We start from the raw sequence: 22,534 nt of genomic DNA on the forward strand, positions 1-22,534 counted from the left end.
AATAATCTTCATGAAGCACATTAAATGTAATCAAGGCTGACCCTATATCCTGAAGATTGAAATTATGGTTTGAGTTTGATGTGTGGCACAGATTTACTGTGGCGGATACTAATCTGACGATCACAAGCAAAATGAATGGGGGGATTGGGGAAGAAGCCTGCCTGGGGAGAGGATGGTGAGATTTTTAAAGAGTGATTATAAAGGGAGATTAGAAAGGTAGTACAAAATCAAGAAAAAGCTGATTAGAATAGCCAGAAACATGGCATATCTTAGTCAACGGAAGAAAAGAACAGCATCTATCTTTTATGCATACTGACCTGGGGGAAGGGAAGCAGGAAAGAAAAAAAGATGGCTAGAAAAAGGGATTAGTTGAAGGGATTAGGTAGAGAATTATCTTCATGATTAGGGGGCTCTGGAGAGGCCAGTTTCAACTTGGAACTGAAGGATGTCCTAAGGCTTAGACAGGGAAGGCCATGGCTTCCTTAGGATGGGGGCTCATAAGCTAGACTAAGGGGAAAATAAGAAGAAATCAAGAAATCTACATTTGTATATAAAGCTATGTAAAGAATCTCTGAACAGATTATATAACTTAAACTATCCCTTTAAAAGAAAAACAAATTCCCAGTTCTTTACATTACAGTAACAGCCATTTTTGTTCTCACAGCAAATGAATATGAGTAATGATGATAACTTCCTATGGGGGACTTTGAGCTAGGTTTCTCTTCTAGGACCAAACCTCAATGAGAAAGAAAAAAAAAAAAAAACTAAATGTTTCCCTGTACTGATTCAGTTGGCTTATCTAGCATATGAACTGCTCCACATCTCACAATGATACCAATGAGTTGCTTCACTCAAAGAAATGCTAATGCATTTAGGTTTCCATTAAACACTCACATTTTCTTGATTTGTAGATGAGGTACACACTGCATCTTTCTTTCTGCGGCCATGGCCCAAAGCATTTGGAGTGCTACAAAGAAGCTGCGCCTAAAAGAGATTGCTTGCCGAGAACATCCAGAACGCCCAAGCCACAGGTGAGTTGGAAACCCTTTGCCTCCCATCTGAGAAACTAACTCAAACCCAAAAAGGAGGTGCTACTTACTGGGCTGCTTTTCAAAGGGCACTGGTGGTGATTCCTGCAAATGAAAGCCAATTACCAGTCAAAGTAAGCCCCAAATACTCTGTTTATTCTTCAGCAAGATGGGGGCAGCCTATCTTGTCTTTCTTCCATTCTAGGAGCCTTATTCCTACTTGCCATTCCTAGTTGATCCAATAATACACAGCGTATTCTCTATGGTAAACATTGTGTCTCCAGTAACATGTTGAGACTAAGGCCTTCATTTCACTTGTGTAGGCATTTATAGAGATAAGCACCAAAGATGAGTGAGTTTATCTTACATCTTCTGTAGACATGATTTACAATTTACTAATTTTCCAGCATTGACTACTGGGAGCTAATTTTTCTTTATGTCTATCCTTCAATTTCTATCCTTCCAGTCTGTAAATGATTACAACATTTAAAGCAATTCAAAGAAAATGCATGCAATACAAATGAAAATTTCACAAATATTGATGAAAACAGTCATGGAAAGACTTCTCTAGTGCACTGAAGTACTACCTAATTCACCTACACATCAAAGGATAAAGTTCTAAGAATAAAATGGTCAAGGAGAAAATTTACAGTAAGTTTAAGAAGGGCTGACCTAAAATTTGCCCCCTGAGTATTCTATGAACATTTTAGGTTTTCCAACAAGGAATCCATAATAGTAATAGTAGCAAACAGATCAAACTACTTGGTATGTGTGAGACACAAATTTTCATTTAACCCAAACAATAGCTGTTTATGAGAAGTGCATTAATTACCTTCATGCTGCAAATAAATAAATGAAGACCTAATGAAGTTAAGAAACTTGTCAGAGTCAGCTGGTGTAGCAGTAAATCACCAGAATATAGATAATCTGATTCCAAAGCCTGTATTCTGTTCTTCAAATTTCTTTTCAAATACAGTTGAGAGTCAGAGAGAGAGAGAGAGAGAGACAGAGAAAGCATGCACTGCCATCTGCTAGTTTATTTCATAAATGCCCATGGTGAGGAGAGGCTGGGAACTCAATCCAGGCATCCCATGTGGGTGGCAGGAACCTAACCACATGAGTCATCAATGCCGCTTCCCAGGTTCTGCAGCAGCAACAAGCTGAAATCAATAGTTGGAGCCAAGTGTAACCCAGATACTCAGATATGAGATCTGGAAGTTTTAACTGGTATCTTTACCTCTAGGTAAAATGCCCACCCTACCCCTATACCCCCACCTTTGTGTGTGTGTGTGTTTTCCCAAGCACATAAGTAGGGAGTTGGTTCAGAAGTGGAGCAGCCGGGACTCCAATCGGCGCCCATATAGAATGCCAGTACTACAGGGAGTGGCTTTACCCACTAGGCCACAGCGCCAGCCCCAATCCCTGTCCTTTTTTTCTTTTTTAAGATTTATTTATTTATTTGAAAGGCAGAGTTACAGAGTGCCATAGCTGGTAAAGCCTCCGCCTGCAGTGCTGCACCCATTTGGGAGCTGGTTTGTATCACAGCTGCTCCTCTTCTGATCCAGCTCTCTGCTATGGCCTGCAAAAGCAGTAGAAGATGGCCCAAGTCCTTGGGCCCCTGCACCCGTGTGGGAGACCTGGAAGAAGCTCCTGGCTCCTGGCTTCAGATAGATGCAGTTCCGGCTGCTACAGCCATCTGAGGAGTGAACCCGTGGATGGGAGATCTCTCTCTCTGCTTCTGCCTCTCTGTAACTCTTTCAAATAAACAAATCTTTAAAAACAAACAAACAAACAAACAAAAAAATCCTTTGAGCAGCACTGAATGGCTTTAGCATGGGGTTCATTTAGCAAAAATGAACTTACATCCCAGCTAACTGTACTTCCTGAGGTTCTGAAGAATCCATGTAACCTGCAATTAGACATAAAGAATCTGTAAGAGGCATTATTCTTATCCATGCATCTGTTTTTTCCTTCAGAGTTTCTCCTTTACCAGTAAGTTACGTTAATTTCAAAACCTGAACTTAGCTTTTGGACATAAAACCTCTTGACTGGTACCCATTTCATAGTAAAAAGTACCGAGGTACAAGGTACAAATTCATGAAAGTTTAAGGATTTACAGGTGTCACTGAAAAAAAAATTGCTGGTAATACTGCACTATGTTAACATACAGAAAATTTTTTCATGAATAGAAATGAAAGCTATCACTCAGGAAATTTGAAATTAGAAGAAATTCTAGAATGATTGATTAATGAACCATTCCTTTTGTGCACAGACCTATAAACACACATAAGAATTAAATGGAAAAGTATTTATGTTGGTTTCTTTGCCTCAGCTGGGATTACACCAGGGCACAAAACTTCTCAGGTCCTAACTATTAGGCTTTCATTCCCACCATTAATCAGTCAATAAAATATATTCCTTTTTGTCTAACAGCTTCAAATACAAAGTGACTTCTTTTAGTGTTATTATCTTCCTCTGTTGGCCTCATCATTCTTATCAAACCCCCCTAGTTATCCAGAAAATTCAACTCTTTAGAGGGGATCTCTAACCTACTTTCTCTGATTTCTAAATCTAATCTACTACCCTGTTCTCTCCCATAAAAGTTACTGGTCCACTTGAGGTCTCGAGCTTCTCCCTACCGGTTTCATCAAGTTCTGCAGAAGTGGTGAGCTGAGTGGCAAACATCTCCCCATTGCTAAGATTCGAAAGATCAAGGCAACGTTTTGGGGTTTCTCTGTTGAGACATAACAGTACATTAAGATCCCTGTTAGATCGTAATATCCTTAAAAGGCAAAGGTCATTTGAAACACCTTTAATGTCTATAACATGAGCTGAACAGTGTCGAAACACGAGTTAACCTAGTTGATTTTTGGAAATATCTCAGACTGGGCGGAGAAAAATCTCCCACATTTTCTTGACTCCAATAATCAGTACCACATTATCTCTTCATCAACATAATGAGACAGTATCACTCTATTTTTATGGGGCTCAACTTTATTTACAAAGGGATTTCTTTACCTCATCATGTCCTCTGTGCTGTGCACCATGAACACACAGATTTGGTTTCTTCTTGAAATCTGCTACACTTCTGTTTGGTAGCCAAGGTATCACGACATGGTATGGCCAGAAGTACAAGACCACCACAGCCAATATTACCAGAAATAAAGTGAACAGCTCACATAATGATATGGAGTTTTCCCAGATATCACATTATTTGACTCTTACCAGAACCCAGGAAGACAGGAAGAGATTATTAGTTCCATGCAACAGAAAAGTAGTCTGAGATTCAAAAGGGTCAGAGCAGAGCTGAGACTCCAATGTTGATCTTTGAGCCAGGATAATTTAAAAAACAAAACACACACACACACACACACACACACACACACTTGTTTAGAGAAGTCAAGGATATAAGCTTTAAGAATAAAGGTGGATTTACCCAGACAAAACGCTGAGATTTGCAGAATCACCAAGCAGTCTGTCCCCTGGAGTTCTCGGGAGCTCTGGACAGAGGGTAAAGGAATTGTCTCTCTCCAAGAGCAGGTGTAGCATCTTCCTCTGATTGGACCTAAAACTGGGGCCTGAGCCAAAGCTCCCCTCCTCTCTCGTGGACGAAAAGAGATCTGCAGCCATGGTCTCGGAGCTCTCACCAAGGAAAAGGCGAAACCTAGCGAGAAGAGGACGTCGCTCCTGTAAGTGCAGCGCAGCCCCTTCCGATTCCAACCCCCTCAGGTCTGCAGTCAAGGGGACCGGAGCCGCACCAGGGGCATCCCCAAAGGGCGGATCACAGCCTCGCTCGACGCCTAAGGCACTGGCCCGAAGCGGCGGGGCTTTTGCGTCAGAGCCTGCACTTACTGAGAGGCAACCTCAGGACTTTAACCGCGGAATACAGACAGACCTTCCACCTGCTCAGAGCCACACAACTGGACACTCCTACCTGGAAGGGGCTCAGCTCTCCCAAGTCATGGCAATGCCCATTCCGTCCTCTGAACTAATCGAGGGGACAATGAGGTCCTGGGCACTCTGTGGCGGAGACAGCGGCCAAATTTACCTCACGTTTGTAGTCTGACAACGGCCTTCGGGAGAAAGTGGGTAGCGGTCGGACACGAGCGAAGACTCGAGCAGAATGAAAGGACGCGGTTCACCAGCTTGAAATTCCGCTTGTCCACTGCGTAGGCCAGGGTCGGGCTTCGCCGCCCCTCAGGTCAGAAAGCCAGCGCTAGAGCCTCTGGACAAGCCCATCAACAGCCGCGAGTCTCGACCATTCAAACCTTCCGCCCTCCCACTAACCTATCCCCGCTGGCCTCCAAGACGCGTCAGCCAATCTCCGCGCGCCCGCCCACATCCTGGTAGCCAATCTTTTGGCTCGTACCTCACCCGGGGGGCGTGAGCAGGTTCCGGAAGTGGGACAAAACATGCCCCACCCCTGGAGCCAGAGCAGGATGGCGAGTGGTGCACTAGCGTCGGGCAAGCTTGTGAATAGGCTCCGCCCCGCAGGGAGCCTGACGCACCACTGGCTCTCCCTCTGGCCAATCGCCACACCTTCTCTGTACTTTCCCTTTGCCCCGCCCCGCCAACCCCGGGAGATTTAAATTGCTCCTCGTTAACCACCACCATTTGCTAGGATATTAGAAGAGATAATTAGGAGTGTGAGGGTGTTTTAAGCATTATTTTTTCCTTGCTTTTCTTGCGTCGTTATGGGACCTTTCCGTCTTAGCTAGCTTTCCTCTGAGGACCAGGCATTTGCTGCGGGGTGGCAGGTGGAGGTGTGAGCAGGTGTGTGTGTTTATGCTAAGCAAGATAGGTGCCTTCCAAGGAGCTTCCGTTGTCCGGTGTCCCTTTGAGAGCGCAGCAGCTCACAGTCGATAATTATGTGGGTAAAAAGAAATTGCTTCTCAGGGAAAGTAAGGAAATTGAATCATCCAGGCACAATCCATCCTTATCACAGTGCAAAAGATCTTTAGAAATCTGAACACTGACTAGTTGAAATTTTTTAATACTGGGAAGATGCTTCTTAATAATTGGGTGGTTTATAGATGAGATTTGTCATGACTCTTGGGTAATGGAGGTGTCCATCATATTAGGGTTTCCTAAAATTTAGTTTTGCCTTCTAATCATCTGGAGATCCTGTCAAAATGCAGAGTCTGTTCAGCAGGGCTGCATTGTGTCCCAAGATCCTGCACTTTAAACAAATGCCCAGCTGATGTTGAGGCACTTGGACTTGGGACCATACTTAGGTAAGGGATTATGCTATACTCGTCACACTTCAGTGTGTATTTAGAATGGCTCATATTAAAAAAAAGCTTTATAAGCTTATAAAAGCTGTTTAAAATGCAGGCCCCAAAAAAGATGTTGCCACAGGTGTAGTGTGGGGACCAGGTATTATCAAGACCTAACCACCTCACCCCAGGGTACTACCCATACAGATGGCTCACAGACCCCACTTTGAGAAATAAAAGTCAGAAATGCAAACGTTATCTTTGAGATGCAGTAAGTCAGCAATACAACTTATATTGACCTCAGGATCTTGGTGATGGTAGTGAATGAGCAGTGCAGACTAGTCAGATGAGTTTTATTTTAACTTTTTCATCTGTGGAGCCTGCTTCCCCAGAAAGGAGGTTTGTGAACAGTCTTTGTCCTCCAGGACAGAGGTGCTGAGTGTGGGAGTCAGCACAAAGCCTTACTCTACCAAATGAGCTGGAAAATCAGGCAGGAATTAAGAGTGTGTGCATTGATTTCTGCTTCGATGTATTTTAAAGGGAAGTCAAATTTTGTCTTTTGTATCTTGACTTCTGAGGGGATTGGAATATATCTAATTTACACTTCCCAGAAGAAAGAACATCAGGATAGTAAGAAGCTAGGTGTTTAGACTGACATGAAGATGAAGATGTACTTTTTCTGTTAGATAGAGGATATTGATCTTATGTCATTCCCAGAAATTACTATCTAGGCTCCCGATTCACTGTGATAAGCAGTGAGCTGTGTCTCTTCATGTTGACCTCAGTGTGACCCATATTTGTTATTGCCAGGCCACAGTGACAGCCAGGGCTTCACCTTCAAACCTCAAACAAGAACAGAAGGTACAGCCATTGCTCCTCAGATATCCAGATTAGGTAATGGAGAAGGACCTACACACCTGGGACCCCTACCCACCTCCGGCCAATCTCTACAGGGCAGGGTGTCACTACTGCTTACTTCCATGAGTGATGGACTGAGTTCTGCCTCTCCCCACTTTGAAGAGGTTTAATTTTCCCTGGGTGAAAAGGGAGCGTCCGCACGAATGCATCTGCCTCTGACTTTGCTACCTTTGTAGGCAGGGAATGGAGCGACCCCTCAAGCCAATGGATTCTTCCCTTTGGAGGACTTCCTGGATGACTAGCACCAGGCCCTGGAAACCTCATTGAATTTGCATGGACACCAGAAGGGGGCCCAGGAAGCATACTCTGCTGAAACTCTTTGGAGCAAGATCACAGGTGGGGTCTGATCCATGAGGGAATAATTAAGATTGGACTCCGGGGCTGGCGTTGTGGCATAGCTGGTTAAGGTGCTGCCTATGACACTGGCATCCCATATAGATGCTGGTGGTTTATGTCCCAGCTGCTCCATTTCCTTTCCAGCTCCCTGCTATGTGCCTGGGAGGGCAGTGGAGGATGGCCCAAATGCTTAGGCCCCTGCACCCACACGGGAGATCTGGAGGAAGCTTCTGGTGCCTGGCTCAGCCCGGTGACCATTTGGGGAGTGAACTGGCTGTTGGGGGATCTCTCTCTCACTCACTCTCCCTGTAACTTTATCAAATAAATAAAAATAGCTATTTCAAAAAATTAAAAAATGTAGAGATGCAATGACTTTGAATAGCCCTTGTTTCTACTGTTAACACTTTTTTGTGTGTGTGTGTGCAAATTGTTGAACCCTTTACTTAGTATAGAGTTGGTCTTCTGTGTATAAAGTTAACTGAAAATGGATCTTAGTGGAGAATTGGACTGGGAGTGAGAGAGGGAAGAGGAGGAGGGTGGCAGTGTGGGTATGGTGGGAAGAATCACTATCCTACAGTTGCACTTTTGAAATGCATGATGTTTGTATTTCTTCAATAAAAGGCTTATTGGGGAAAGAATAAAAAGATTGGATTCCAAGTAGTAGCCTAAAAGTGAAGAATAAAGGGGGGGGGGGCGCAGGAAGAAAAATAGTAGGACATCAGTAAAAAAAATGTTGAGAACAAAAGGTGGCAGAAAGACATTTAATTGTGGGCAGGAGTGTTGAGTGTTAGGCTGTGGTGGGGGGGAGGCAGTGAATTATTTTATACTTGAAGGATGTAGCCTTCCTTTGAAAAGAGGCCTGAGATGTCACTTGCAGGGATTTTCTTTTCTTAAGCATCACAATTTCTTTCAGTGTTTTGCAAATGAGCCAATGCCACCTTAACTTCTTTTACTCAACCATTTAACTTTAGTAAGCAAGGTTAATAATAAAAAGGGGAACAGCCTAGTGGTGAAAGGCAGGGCTTCAGAGCCTTGGACTGCTTCTTGAGACTACTTTTGCCTACCCATGAGCAGTCCGTTAACTTCTCCGGCTCTTTCATCTGTGAAATAAGGAGTTGTGTTTTTTTTTTTTTTCATTTGGTGATTGCACGCAAAAATGAGAATACATGTTTGAAGTACGTTGCATGGTATCTGGCACATCCTATGTGTGCAGTCACAGAAACCACCTCCCCTACACTTCATGGCCCTGCCTCTGCCCCTTCTCCTTTGCTAACGGGGATGTACACTGCAAGGCAAATGTGTCCACTGCCACTTTCTCGGCTGATACCTCGCTTTCCCTTTACTCTTCCTTTTCAGTTTGCAGATTCGGTTGCTTCTGCTTGTCTCCTTTCCTGGCTCAGCAAGCAAGATTCCCCATCACTGGCTCTGCTTTCTTGCTGATCAAAGCTTTTACCTGTCCCAGGTTTGAGTAGGGCTGAAAATATTTACGGAAAACATAGGTCTCTCGGGGAGCTTGCTGCCGAGTGTTAATAATGAACATGACCTGCATTACTATTAATTTCCAATCAATGTTAACAGAAATCTAGACAGCAGTGTTTGGCCTGGTAGCTAAGGAGTGCACCTCAGATACAAGGTACAGGGTTCAGTACTCACCTCTGGCTCCTGACTCTAGCTTCCTGCTAATTCAGACCATGGGAGGCACTGGAGATGCCTCACATAACTGGGTTCCTGCCACTCTTGTAGGAGAGCTGAGTGGAGTTCTGGTTTTTGACTTTTTGGTTCAGCCCTAACAATTGTAGTCATTTGGGAAGGAAACCAGGGATGGGAATACTTGCTCTCACTCTTGTTCTTCTCTCTCAAATAATTAAAAAATTAAAAAAAAAAAAAAAACACTAAAAGTAAAACACTGCCCTACAAAGAACTCATAATCCAAAGGTGTTATTTCAAACCTTTTTTTCCCATTTTTTTGCTTGTCTTTCTAAACCGTTTTTTAAATTTTTTAATTTACTTTTATTTGATTTGAAAGGCAGAGTGACAGAAAGAAAAATACCCTTCATCCAATGGTTCACTCCCCAAATGGCAGCAACTGCCGTTGTTTGGGCCAGGCTGAAGCCAGGACCCAGAAACTCCATCCGGGTCTCCTGCATGGGTGGCAGGAACCGAAGAACTTAAGCCATCACCTGCTGCTGCCCCAGGGTGGGCCTCCCGTACGGGGTGTGGGAGTCCCAGCTGGAGCTACCTACCTGCCCCTCTCTGCGCCATCCTTGATGTTGAGACTGAAATCTACCTAACAGCCAGAAACCACCTAACCAACCTATTAACGCATACATTCAGTTTCTTAAAAAAAAAAAAAAAAAAAAAAAAACTTTGCTGGGGTGGTGATAATGATGGAGACTTTAATAAAAGGTGGTTTCCTCGAGGAACATAGCGCAGCCAACATCTTCTCCCATCTGCCCGTTTCCACGCTCCCTGTCTTAAGGAAAGTGGTCCAGCTGTAACCACCGTGCTCCCCCGCTCCCCCCTCCCCCGCAAGCCACTGAACCGCCTATGATGTCATAATCACAATCCCATTACCTCATCCTGCTGAGGGGGGCATAGCGGGAGGGGAGGGAGTGAACGGCCCTGGGCCCTCCTTAGCTCTGCAAAGTGTGCTGGGTAAGGGCAAACTATAGAACCAAGCGGGAACGTCCCCGCAACCGTTCTAAGGGCTGGATTTATAAGGTTCGAGCCGATCCGGTATCTGGAAGAGCGGCTCCTGGGACTCGGAGCAGGCCCTAATCGGCGCTTGGACTACACTTCCCAGCAGCCTTCGCGCCCAGGACTGGTCCTTTGCTGGGGGAAGGGGGATTCCTCCAGAGAAGTAGCCGTGGAGGGCGGGGCAAGAGAGCAGGTGAGAGGCACCGTGGCTAATTCTATCACCGGACCGGACCGAGTGGGAGGCTGCAGTTGAGCCGCTGTGGGAATGGAGGGCAGGGATGATGGCTTTGTTTACCTTCGTCCGACATGGCCTCCCCCGCGGATTTGAAGATATGCCTCCAACTGGGCCCATCCATTTTCACCGATATTTTGGAGGGGGTGACTCGTTACTGAAGAAGCATCCCCTGTCCCTGAATCAAAGTGCCAGGCTCGTTTCCGACAGCGCTGTCGGAGGAAGACTTTAAGAGACAAGCGACGCTGGGTCTGGGCCTCCGCGGGTGGTTCCAGTGATTCCGCGAACCGGAATCATCCCCCCACGCTCCTTAGGGGCTAGTTGGTTCGCGCCGGCGCCTTTTAAGGGCACCGTGGGGCGAACGGAGCGCTCAGAGCTGCTCCGGCCGCGGCCCTGGGAACTGGAGGAGCCGCGGTAGGTGGCGGAGGGCAGGTGGCGCTGGGGCCTCGGGGCGGGCACCTCGACCGTCCCTCCCTCCTTCCCTCTTTCCCCTCCCCCAGCCCGGCCGCCCGCGCGGCCCGGCCTCGCAGGCCGCCTCCGCGGGGAGAGCACGGGACCCGGTGGGGGAGGGGGTGGCGGAGTGCTAAGTCCCAGACCCTCCCCATCCCCTGCGTTCTGAGTTCGCCTCCCGCGGCCAGATGATGGGCCTGGAGTGGGAAGAGGCGGGCGACAACCCCCCTGAGCGAGGCCTGGCGCCCCCCCCCAGGGGCCCCGGATGCCCCAAGCCCCACCCCGCGGGGACATGCAGGGCAACAGAGGGAGAGGTGGAAGATTGGGGTGGGGGGGGGCAAGCCTTTTGCTTCTTCATCGGTGGGGGGAGGGGTGCTCCCCACTTGTCACTCCTATCTCCACCACACCATATGGAGGAAGAGCAGTCAGGTTCCCCCACTTACCTGTTAGTGCACCTCCCTGTCTCCCTCGTGTTTTCCTTCTGTCTCCCCCAGAGGAGTGGGCTGAGACCTGGGCGAAGGTCTCCGGGGATTTGAGTCTCGCCTCCCCCCTGGCCTGACCTGGTCCTGGGCTGCCCAGGTTTTAGCACAGCCTCAGCATCCCTCAGGCTCGGGTGTCAGGGGTTCTGCCAACCAGTAGGCCATGGGCTGGGGGATTTGATCTTTGTTTTTGGGGAGCTGGTGGTGAGGAGGGAAAGCCTGGTCTGAGAGTTGGGCCCGGTTGCAGGGAGGGCGCAGCGGCCTGCTGCTCGGCGCAGGGCTGAGCCCTGTGCCAGTTGTTAAGCTGAGAAGTTTTAACTTGTTCAGTGAATGTTCAGGACTGTCCCTAGCCCCCAGATACACAAAATGGAAGGGGAAGGAAGGCGGCAGGCAGGAGAGGGCTTCTTGCACTTTTTTCAGTGCCTGCTTGAGAAAGAGGAGGCCCCTCGTGGAGCTGGTTTGCCTTCTTTTGTGTCCTGGTTTGATTCCTTATGGCTTCCGTTCTGTTCCCCCTCTCAGCCTGGCCTGTTTTAGGAGACTCAGGCCGAGAGTATCAGTTGCGTGCTGGTAGTTGCATTGTTCCAGTTACCGCTGTGTGTGGCCACATCCCAACAATTAAAATGCAGAAAAACACAAAATCACTCTCTTCACTTGATCCTAGCGAGGGCTGCAAGTTCGCTGTTTGTCCAAATGCCTCATGAAAAGCTTGAAAGAGTTTGCTTCACTCCCTGCGCCTCGTGGCTGGGCAGCCTGAGGCCTGGGGTCTCTGGGGTAAAAGCCTGCAATTAGGTTCCCTCTCTGGTTTATGTTTTAGGGCAGAGTTGAGAAACCAAGAGCAGAAGTGATAGAAGCTTGAGCTTCTCTCACAAGAAGTGAGGGAGCTCTCAGGAAGCAGGAACTTTGTCCGGGCGTTAAGAATAATTATGCATGAAAACGATAGTTAGCTCTGATGGTGACTGACTTCTGCACCTTTCTTCCAAGGAACTCAAGTACAGCCAAGCCTCTTTCTCTGCTCTTCCTGGTGGCCTCCCTCTGAGGCAGGCATGGGGCAGAGATAATTCTAGCTCACAGGCAGAGTGATCTGCCCCCAAGGTCACAGAAGGAAGAGCCCTCTCCCGGGTCCCTTGGTGTGCAGTGAGGGTCCGAAAGACCCCATCTTCTTCCTAATGGTAGCATCACTCTAGGCATTCTGCAGCTTTGACGAGCAGTCCACAGGAGGGATGAGAAACAGCATTCTACATGGACTTCTGGTGTTACAGGCCAGATGGCGTGCCTGTGCATATTTTGATATTTCTTATGTTGTTCCTGTGCTGCGTTAAGGTTATTCTGCCCATTTTACATATGGGTAAACCGAAGTCAAGCAATGTTCAGTGATTTGCCTAAACTATCTGCAAACCTGATTACGATTTAGATTTCCTGATTGATTGTTCTCTCTGTAGCGAATGCCACGTATATCCTCTGGTGAGCTGTCTGCTGGCTCGCCATTTGTGGGAACAGGCAGAACAGAATCCAGACACCGTGTTCACCTCCCCTTTTCCCTGGAGCAGGGTCCTTCAGGCAGTTGTGTGGGCCTGAAGCCTGTTTGTTGATAGTTTGGCTCTATCAGAAACTGAGCACCTCGATTAATTCTATTTATGGTCTTTAAGTAAGATCAGGTAACAAATTTAGTTGAACAAAGTCATGGACTTTTTTAACATCTATAGAATTGAAATGTAGTTGGAATTGTCCTGACCATTTCCTTACCTCCTTCTCATTTTGCAAATAGCTATTGGAAAATATTGTTTAGCTGGTCAGTCTCTTGGGAGGATATAAAATCCCATTTTCTCTGATTTCAAGCAGAAAGTTGTGCCTACAACCACTGCTCCTCCCTCTTCTCTATTTCTGTTTCTGTAATGTCATAGAAGGGTCCCTCTTTTTGCTTCTGACTGGAAGGTAAAGAAAATATTGGGGGAACAGTGTGAGGAGCAGCAGTTATGTCAGTTCTTCAGACGCCCACATCCCATATCGGAGTGCCTGGTTTGCGTCCCGGCTTCTACATTTTCAGTCCAGTTTCTTGATAATGAGCGCTCTGGGAGGCAGCAGATGCAGGCTTGAGAAGTTGGGTCCCTGCCACCCGTGTGGGAGACCTGGATTGAGTTCTGGGTTCCTGGCTTCAACTTGTCCTAGACCTGCATTTTGCCAACGTTTGAGGAGTAAACCAGTAGATAGAAGATCTCTGTCTCTGTCTCTGCCTTTCAAATAAAATGAAAATAAATTTTACTTTTTTTTTTTTTTATAAATGAAAGAAAAAAATATTGGGCTGGTCAGGTTGGAAATAACTATTTGGGCATTCTCTGTCTCACTGTTTTTTAAGTGGCACTGGAACTCTAGGAGAAGCAGCAGCGCTTGAACCAGGTTAGGAGTGCAAATAGGTTTCAACTTGCTCATCAACTCCAGTTTACTTGACTGGATAGCTGGAGTGCTAAGTTCAGAATGTTTCTGAGGCTGTGTTTAGGCTTAACAGGAAAGAGCTGTGACCAGTTAAAGATGTCTGCCAGAGGCCTGGCGTAAGGGGTGCTGTGGTATGTGTGCCATGCGTTTTCCATCTCTGGACCAGGTACATCTCTAATATCGCTTGGGGCTGGTCCCTCTGTAATTGGCAGACTCAGCAGGCATGACTGGCGAGGGAAGTCCCAATGGTGCTAGAATGGTGCTGCAGTGGCAGAAGACGGCTCACGAGTGAGGTCTCTGGAAGAACAACAGGGAAGACATCCATCATTTGCTCCAAAGTGTGCAAGTCAGATCCTGGGGAGAATCATGATAACCCTGATCACTGAGCAGCTACAGAAGCAGACTCTGGATGAGCTGAAATGCACACGCTTCAGCATCAGTCTGGTAAAAGACCAGTCTTCCTGCTTCTCCACGACCCCCTCCCCCTTTTTTCTGAGGCTGTTTGTTGCTATTACTTTACCCTCGTCCTGTGTTGTATGAATCATGGTGTTTGTACTGGAAGAGCCCACCAAGGGCTCAAAACCCAGCTCAAAAGGAAGGGGGCAGGGATTTTTCCACCACTAGAGAAGGGACCCCAAACATGGGTGGAGAAGGGTTTGAGGTGTTGATGGATGTGAATTATTTTACTCACTAACTTTGGGAAGACGAGAGGAAGAACACACTTAGGAGTCCCTAACATTCTGCTAGCCCGATTATCGCAGGGGAGAACTGAAGAGGGCTTCCTAGACTCAGTGTGTTCTGAACCCGCGTCATGATCCATGTTCTCTCTCTCTCAGCCTTTGCCTGATCATGCAGACATCTCCAACTGTGGGAACCCTTTCCAGCTTGTGTCTGGTAAGGCACTGTGTGTGTGTGTGTGTGTGTGTGTTTGCTTGCTCACGCCTCTGTGCACACATTTCTTTCATTGGTTTCCAGTGACCAGGGTTACCTAGCCTACCTCTAGAACTTTGTTTCAGGGTCACCTTCTGAGATTGGCACTTGTCTCCATTTTACTGACCCAGCATAAGGTTTACCTATTCAGTTTGCTTTGATTCTAGCCTTGTGGGGACTGTTATAATCAATTTTTTTGGCTAGCTTGTATATTCACATGGTTTGTAGATTTAAAAATAACAGAAAAGGTATTCTGAGGAAAGTCTCCCTTCCTCCCTCTGCTATCCCCTACCCACTCAGCTCCTGCCACCTCCCTAAAAGAGATTCCTATTACTAGTTTCTTGTATATTCCACTAGAATTTTTCTTTTTGTTAGAATTTTTTTTAATTTATCTACTTAGGGGTGGGTGGGTGGTGCAGCCACACTGGAATACCCACATCTTGTATCAGAGTGCCTGGTTCAAGTCCTGGCTCTGCCTTCTAATGTGCACCCTGAGAGGCAGCAGGTGATAGCTCAAGTTCTTGGGTCCTTGCCATTCAGGTGGAGACCTGGATTAAGTTCCTGGCTCCTGGCCTCAGCTTGCCTCAGCCCTGGCTGCTGTGGCCATTTGGGAAGTAAGCCAGTGGTTGGAAGATCTTTCTGTATCTGTCTGTCTCTCTCTTTCTGCCTTACTAAATAGATTCTTTTAAAAATCTGATATAATTTGTAAGTTATTTATTTTCATTTTATTTGAAAGGCAGAGAGACAGAGACAGAGACAGTGAGAAGTTCCATATGCTGATTTAGTCCCCAGATGCCCACAATAGGCAGGAGCCCTAAACCCAATCCAGATCTCCCATGTGGGTCGCAGGCACTCAGGTATCTGAGCCATCACCTGCTGCCTCCCAGGGTGTGTATTAACAGGAAGTTGGATTGGAAGCAAAGGACCCAGGACTCAAACCAGGTACTCTGTTATGGGATATGGGCACCCCAAGCAGCAGTGTAACTACTGCACCAAACACCCATCCCTGGAATTCCCTTATACAAATACAAGTTAATAAAAGTATGTATACTTATCACCACTTTTTTTCTATGCAAAGGGTTGCATACTATATAGCAATCTGGTTTTTTTGTTGTTGTTTTTGTCTTCACTACAATATACCCAGGAGTCTGTCAGTGTGCTGAACAGTTCCTTGTTTTATGTAACTGCATATAATTACCTTGCCTGGATATACCATAATTTAACCAGCCTCCTATTGATGTACCTTTAGGTTATTTACCATCTTTTGGTATGACACACAGAACTCATGCATAGGTCATTTTTTTTTTAATCTTTTTTTTTTTTTTTTTTTTTTGACAGGCAGAGTGGATAGTGAGAGAGAGAGACAGAGAGAAAGGTCTTCCTTTTTGCCGTTGGTTCACCCTCCAATGGCCGCCACAGCTGGCGCACTGCGGCCGGCGTACCGCGCTGATCTGAAGGCAGGAGCCAGGTGCTTCTCCTGGTCTCCCATGGGGTGCAGGGCCCTAGCACTTGGGCCATCCTCCACTGCCTTCCCGGGCCACAGCAGAGAGCTGGCCTGGAAGAGGGGCAACCGGGACAGAATCTGGCGCCCCGACCAGGACTAGAATCCGGTGTGCCTGTGCCGCTAGGTGGAGGATTAGCCTATTGAGCCGCGGCGGCATAGGTCATTTTTAACATGTGAGCATCTATCTGAGGTACAAATTCCTAGTTATGAGATAATCAAAGGGTCTCTGATTGTGAGAATATTTAGATAAAGGCATCACTAGTAGACAACCAGAACTTTCTAACCTGTGCTGCTGGGCTGTTCTACATCTTGTTGCCTTTTCTTAGATACCTGGCAAAGGGAGTTGGTTGGCAAAAGGATCTTCATGCAGTCTCTTCCTCCTATTTATTAAATACGAGCTGAGAGCCAGATGTTGGGCCACCAGTTAGGGGGAAGAACTGTTGACCAAGTAGAATCAGGTACGAGTTTTGCCATGATCAAGTCTGAGTATATAAACTTGTTGTTTGCTCCAAATATCCAGCCCATGCAGAATTCTAGCCAGCTAGCCAGGGGACTTTGGAGCAGGCTGTTTGTCCCTTAATGAGCTATATGACAAAAGTCACCATTTTGGTTGGAATGCAGTAAGTTAGAATCATATCTTTCGTCATATCCCCTTCTCCCCTTGGTCCCTCCATCCATTTGGATATGAGAGAAGGCCTAGGAAAAGGGAACCAGAGTATGTGGCTGGCCAGACAGAAAGGAGTGTGAACAACATGAAGTATTAAGGCCTCCCAAGCCCCGGTTCCACTGTCAGAGGCCTCCCCTACCTTGTTTGCCCTCCTTAGGAATAAAAGTGATCTCTTACCTGCTTGATTACCTCTTACTTCCTGGCAGCCCTAACTCATGTTTGGTGCTGTTGACACATGAGAAGGGAAAGGTCAACGAAGGAGAGCATAGGGCTGCTTTTCAGAAGCCAGGGCTGGGGCCGGGAGCAAGGGGCAGCGTTGGCAAACAGGGCCAGGTAGAGTGGTGTGAGGGGTGGCAGGGACGCACAGGGACTTGTTTCTCTTGTTCTACCTTTGGGATGAAATGGCAGGTAGAATATGAAATATGTTTTGATTCCTCACAATGGGGCACTGCAACACAATGATTAAGAATCCTAGCTGAGACATCAGACGGTCCTGGGTTTGACTGGGGTTTGCTGGGGTGGTTTGATGGCTGGGTGATTTGGACAAATCACTGTGCTACTCTCATATGTGAAATGGGAATTGTCATAGTATCTACCCCGTGCGATTTTGGGACATACGTAAAGTGCTCACTACATTGTGTGGCACTTGGTAAGCTCTTCCAAGGGATGTTGGCTATCGCTAATGTTATCTTCACTCTGAATACTTGCAGAAGGTGCTTCCTGGAGGGGCCTGCCCCACTGTTCCTGTGCTGAGTTCCAGGACAGCCTCAGCTTCAGCTACCACCCCTCAGGCTTGAGCCTGCACCTCAGACCACCAAGCCGGGGAAACTCCCCACAGGAGCAACCTCTCTCCCAAGTCCTAAGCCCTGAGCCCCCAGACCCAGAGAAGCTTCCTGTGCCCCCTGCCCCTCCATCCAAAAGGCACTGCCGCTCACTCTCAGTGCCCGTGGACCTGTCTCGCTGGCAGCCGGTGTGGCGGCCCGCCCCCTCCAAGCTGTGGACTCCCATCAAGCATCGGGGCAGTGGTGGAGGGGGTGGGCCGCAGGTGCCTCACCAGAGCCCCCCAAAGCGGGTCTCCAGCCTCAGGTTCCTCCAAGCTCCCAGTGCCTCTTCTCAATGTGCCCCAACCCACAGGCCCTACAGCCCTCCTTTCTTCAGCTTGGCCCTGGCCCAAGATTCTTCTCGACCCTGCGCTGCCTCCCCTCAGAGTGGCTCCTGGGAGAGTGATGCCGAGTCCCTCTCGCCTTGCCCACCCCAGCGCCGCTTCTCGCTGTCACCCAGCCTGGGCCCACAGGCAAGCCGCTTCTTGCCCTCCGCCCGGAGCTCCCCTGCATCCTCCCCGGAGCTGCCCTGGCGACCTCGAGGTCTGCGCAACCTTCCCCGAAGCCGATCACAGCCTTGCGATTTGGATGCCCGCAAAACTGGGGTCAAGCGGCGGCATGAGGAGGACCCCCGGCGGCTGCGGCCTTCCTTGGACTTTGACAAGATGAATCAGGTGGGGCCGATGAGAGAGACTAGGGGAGCTGGGATGGGAGCTGGGGGGACTGTGTTCTGTTCCCACTTGTGAGCTGCCCTCCTGGCAGGGCCTCCCCAGGAGTTCTTTGCTGAGCTTTTGCTAGGGAGACCCATTTTGCTGATTTGCCTAACACTGTCCCATTTGGGTACTGGAAGTCCCCTGTTCTGGGGGACTCTTCAGTCCTTGAGGTTCCAGAGAAACTGGGATGAGACCTATGTTAAATCTTCCGGCAAGGATCCCACATTGGCCTGCTAGAGGGACCTTCTTTCCTCTCTGGATGCATAGGCCAAAGACGTCCCATCGCAGTGCCCTGCTGCTCCTCATACTCGAGGCTGGTCTTGCCACTTGCCCTTCGCTGTTTCAAGTGGGTCCGTGAGGGCTTGCGCAAGATGGGCTGCTGCATCGCTTGTCTGTTCGATCAGTGGTGCTTGACTTGCTCGCGTGAGCACAGTTGTTGTATGTACTTGCCCACCTTTTTTCGTATGCTTTTTTTTCTAGACCACTGAGTCACTTTCAGAATTTACTCGTACAGTCATCCAGTCAGCAGGCATTTAGTAAATACCTACTGTATACTGGGCACTCACTGCTGAGGAGGTGATGCTTCTGCCTGCATATCCATGAATGTTTGTGCTTGAATCTGGTGGATTCTGTGGACAATTTGAGAAATGTGTATGGAACACTAACCTTGTTAGGTTTTATTAGAAGGTTTACAAACCTCACACTAAAGCCTAGGTTTCCTGCTTTCTAGTGTAACTGATAGCGACACTTTGAAATATATCTTAGAGTGCTCTGGGAAGTCGGTGTCTTTGTTAGAAGTTCTGAACTCTGTTGTTTGTTTGGCAGAAACCATACTCAGGAGGCCTCTCTCTCCAAGAAACAGCCCGGGAAGGCAGCAGCATCTCTCCACCGTGGTTCATGGCCTGCAGCCCCCCGCCCCTCTCCGCTTCCTGCAGCCCCACTGGGGGTTCCTCCCAGGTGCTGAGTGAAAGCGAAGAGGAGGAGGAGGGGGCCGTCCGGTGGGGGCGGCAGGCGTTGAGCAAGCGGACACTGTGCCAGCAGGACTTTGGGGACCTGGACTTGAACCTGATTGAGGAGAACTAAAACCGAGAGGCTGCTTCCTGGGGCCACACAGACTGATTCTCTTATGGCTACTAACAAGTGTCGAGGCCCCGAGGCTGGGAGTCCAGCCTGGGAATGGGGGTGAGTGGAGGGCTCCGACTCAGGGCAGCCGGAAATCTTCTCACTCCAGCAAGCTCGACCATGCCAAGAGACTGGCCGGGACAAGATAAACGGAGCTGGTGGCGGGAGGGACAGCCCCAGAGCAGACCCTTCCCATGGCGGCCCTGAGTGTGAGTATCCCTGCCACCAAGAGAGCAATGGGCAGGGAAGGAAGGGGTCTGCTGACCCCACCTCGGGGAATTTCACTAGCCCCTTTGCTTCAAAGGGCACTTGTGTCTTAGAATTTGGCCAGGGTGGGGGGTTCAGCCTCCATGGAGAAACTGTGTGAGAGTGTGTGTGCATGGGAGTGTACTTGAGCAATGGTGTGTTTGCGTAGCCTTAGGGAAGGAAGGCGACAGCTCCTTAACAGCAGAGCATCGTGACACCCCCAGAAGCTTGAGTTTTTGTAGGACAGTGGGCTTGTTCAGGGAGGCGAGCGGAGGGCTCCACGTTTTCCTTTTTTCTAAATAGCTCTGGAACCAGGCTTGTAGTCCATAGCATCACTGGCTCTGCACGGGATTCTGTGTTGGGGTACAGCAGGGTGTTTTAAGTGCTCTGATCTCAGCGAATGGTCTTTTCCTCAACCCCAGCCCCTCCCCACTAGGTAGATGTAGTATTGCAGGCTGCAGGGGGTTGCCATGTATAATCTGAGCTGGCCTTTTTTCTCACCAGATTGTCTAGGCTGTGTACAGCCTGCCTCTCTTGCTCTCATGTGCAAGCACACGTGGACAACTGAGGCAGGGTTGAAGGGCTCCACCTCTCTCTTCTCTTCGGAGGGAACCCTTTCTCTTTTCCCCCTCACCCGCCGACATCCCAGATCAGAGCCAAGGTAGGAAGGCCCTATACTGGTCCTTCTCCTGTACTGCAGCAGCAGAACTGACATTCAGTCCCTGCAGACAGAGGAGCACTCACTCCAGCCCTGCCCTTTGGAAGCAGACCGCTGGGAAACCTATTCTTACAAGATCTGGGCCCAGCCTCTTCTGTAACCTGCTTGAGAAGGAGGAAAGGGTGTTCAGCATTTAATAGTTTGCTTGTCTTCCACTTCTGCCAGGAAATGTTTATTTGCCTCTAATTGGCCCTGAGGGACTGCAGGGAGGTAGGGGCTCACTGAGGGATTGGCTGAGGATGTGTAAAGCGGAGGCTGTGAGAAGCAGTTGGGAGTTTGTTGTTGTTGGACTGAATTTCCTTTTTTGTTTCTCACCCACTACTTGAGCCAGGGCAGCAGGTTCCAGTGGCCACAGCGATGGGCTCAAGGACAGGAGGTACTTTGGTAGGGCTGGCACCAGGAGAAAAGCATACAAAAGCTGCTGTCGGAGTAGTTTGTGGGGCATTGTCCAGCTTTGGTTAGACCCAGCATGGCCAAATTGGACTTGCCCTTCCTGTTTATTGCAAGAAGGGCATTTTTCTCTTCATTTTTTCAGGATATCTTAGGACCCAATTCCTCAAGGTAGGGAAGATGACCAAGGTCTGTGTTTTCTTCCTCATGGAATTGAACCTGACGTTTTCTGGGTCTCCCACATGTCGGATAGGAGCATCAGTGAGGCTTCAGCCTCCTCACCTGCACGCCAGAGGGGTGGCCGTGTCTTCTTGAGCTTCTAGCCCCCAGAGGTTCCGCCCTTCTAGGGCTCCTCCCCTTCTCCTGGCTGGTGACCACGTGTTGCCCCCTGGCTACCAGGTCCTTAGGGACCTGCGGGAGGCTCTCTGGAGGACCCAGGGAAGCTGTGAGCCCAGGAGTTGCCCGTCCTTGGTTGCATCCCTCTCGTGGCTCCTCTTCGTTGGGCCATAATTTCCCTGGTGCCAGCTTCTTTTCCTCCTGGGCCATCCTCATCCCTGGGCCCTCTGCTGCAGATTGGCTGTGCCAGCTTCCAGCAGGCCACTGGCAATGCCAATGGGGTCTCTGTAGGCCCTAAACTGAAGAAGTGAGGGCAATAATTCTGCCTCCATCAGGGCTTCCCCAAAGTCCTGGAGCACCATCCTTAGGGGAGGAGGTCTACAGTTACTGTGTTGTAATAACTATTACTTTAAGTCTGGAAAGTTAAACTAGTCAGAACTATCATCTGCTTCCCAATCTAGGCACCTGTGGCCCTGGAGCAAGCCTTTTCAAGAAGTGGTTCATTTTGCTTTACACAGTAGATCTGTTTAAACAGTTCTGTGTAAACCAAATGCTGTTTTTGATGCATTTGGACTGCTGACCATTTAAAAGCAGCCTATGATTGCTTCTTTTGTAAAGCAAGCAACTTCCCTCTACTCTAGCTGTTTTGACTATTTGGATTTCACATCTTGGGCTCACCCAGAGCGGTGCACACCTCCAGGGCTTGTGGCTGACGCTGGGTAGACGTCTGCATCTGTGCTGTGTGTGTGTGGCGTGGCTGGCCAGTAGGTGAGTATTCCTGCGTGTGTGAGTGAAGCCACTCCCAGGCTGGTGCTCTCCTCCTGTGCCCGGTGACTGCCCAGTGGCAGCCCCAGCTGCCCTTCACTCCCACCTGCTGCCAAAGTCCCTATGCTAATGGGATTACAAATACAAAAAGTGGAAAAAAAATTTTCGTAAACTTTGTTTTATATTAAAAAAAAATCCATAAGTCTGTGTGTGTTAAACATGAGGTTCTGCCTCTGTGGCTGTGTTTGAAAAAATAAAGTTTTATTAGAATAATCCATTTTCCCAAGCAATCTTGTGTACTACAGTGTCTTCTTCCCTTCCCCATAAAGAAAGGCAAGGAGGAAGCAGGGAAAAGGCCAGCTACTTGTTCTAGCTCTTTTCTCTAAAGAGGGTGGCAAATCTTTTTTTCTGCCAAGGACTATTTGCATATTTATAACATCACTTTGTGGGCCATACAACATTATCAGCTTGAAAATGACCCTGCTTAACTGAATTTTGAGTCCTGCCTGTGGCTGCCTTGGCAGGACCAGACTACA

At 48.3% G+C, this 22,534-nt stretch overlaps 2 protein-coding genes across 14 annotated transcripts in view; one reads left to right on the plus strand and one right to left on the minus strand.

Annotated features, from left to right (window-relative positions):
• The window catches only part of CDC25C (cell division cycle 25C), a 38,622-nt gene extending 27,905 nt beyond the window's left edge, over positions 1-10,717 (minus strand). For 7 of the 12 annotated variants that reach the window (XM_051843422.2, XM_051843424.2, XM_008255087.4 and 4 more), the window contains exons 1-6: positions 5,077-5,209; positions 4,465-4,692; positions 3,668-3,762; positions 2,892-2,937; positions 1,100-1,133; positions 895-984 (exon numbers count right to left, since the gene is read on the minus strand). In XM_051843422.2, the coding sequence (XP_051699382.1) occupies positions 895-984; positions 1,100-1,133; positions 2,892-2,937; positions 3,668-3,762; positions 4,465-4,658 (459 nt within the window). In that variant the 5' untranslated portion in view covers positions 4,659-4,692; positions 5,077-5,209. Of the gene's footprint in view, positions 1-894; positions 985-1,099; positions 1,134-2,891; positions 2,938-3,667; positions 3,763-4,464; positions 4,693-4,962; positions 5,293-10,490 lie in introns of those variants that run through there. The other 5 variants (XM_051843426.2, XM_008255092.4, XM_051843427.2 and 2 more) reach the window with 3 other exon arrangements.
• FAM53C (family with sequence similarity 53 member C) lies at positions 10,705-22,288 on the plus strand. 2 transcript variants are annotated; one of them, XM_002710236.5, is made up of 5 exons: positions 10,705-10,841; positions 13,999-14,230; positions 14,623-14,680; positions 17,598-18,382; positions 19,247-22,288. In XM_002710236.5, the coding sequence occupies exons 2-5, from the start codon at positions 14,153-14,155 to the stop codon at positions 19,502-19,504; spliced, it is 1,179 nt and encodes a 392-aa protein (XP_002710282.2). In that variant the 5' UTR covers positions 10,705-10,841; positions 13,999-14,152; the 3' UTR covers positions 19,505-22,288. The 2 variants fall into 2 exon arrangements, with proteins under 2 accessions (XP_002710282.2, XP_008253305.2); XM_008255083.4 differs by lacking the exon at positions 13,999-14,230 and adding an exon at positions 16,547-16,678 and having other exon boundaries at positions 10,730-10,841.
• Positions 22,289-22,534: the final 246 nt, after the last annotated feature.

Source organism: Oryctolagus cuniculus, chromosome 6 (genome assembly GCF_964237555.1).
Source record: "Oryctolagus cuniculus chromosome 6, mOryCun1.1, whole genome shotgun sequence".
Lineage (NCBI taxonomy): Eukaryota > Metazoa > Chordata > Mammalia > Lagomorpha > Leporidae > Oryctolagus > Oryctolagus cuniculus.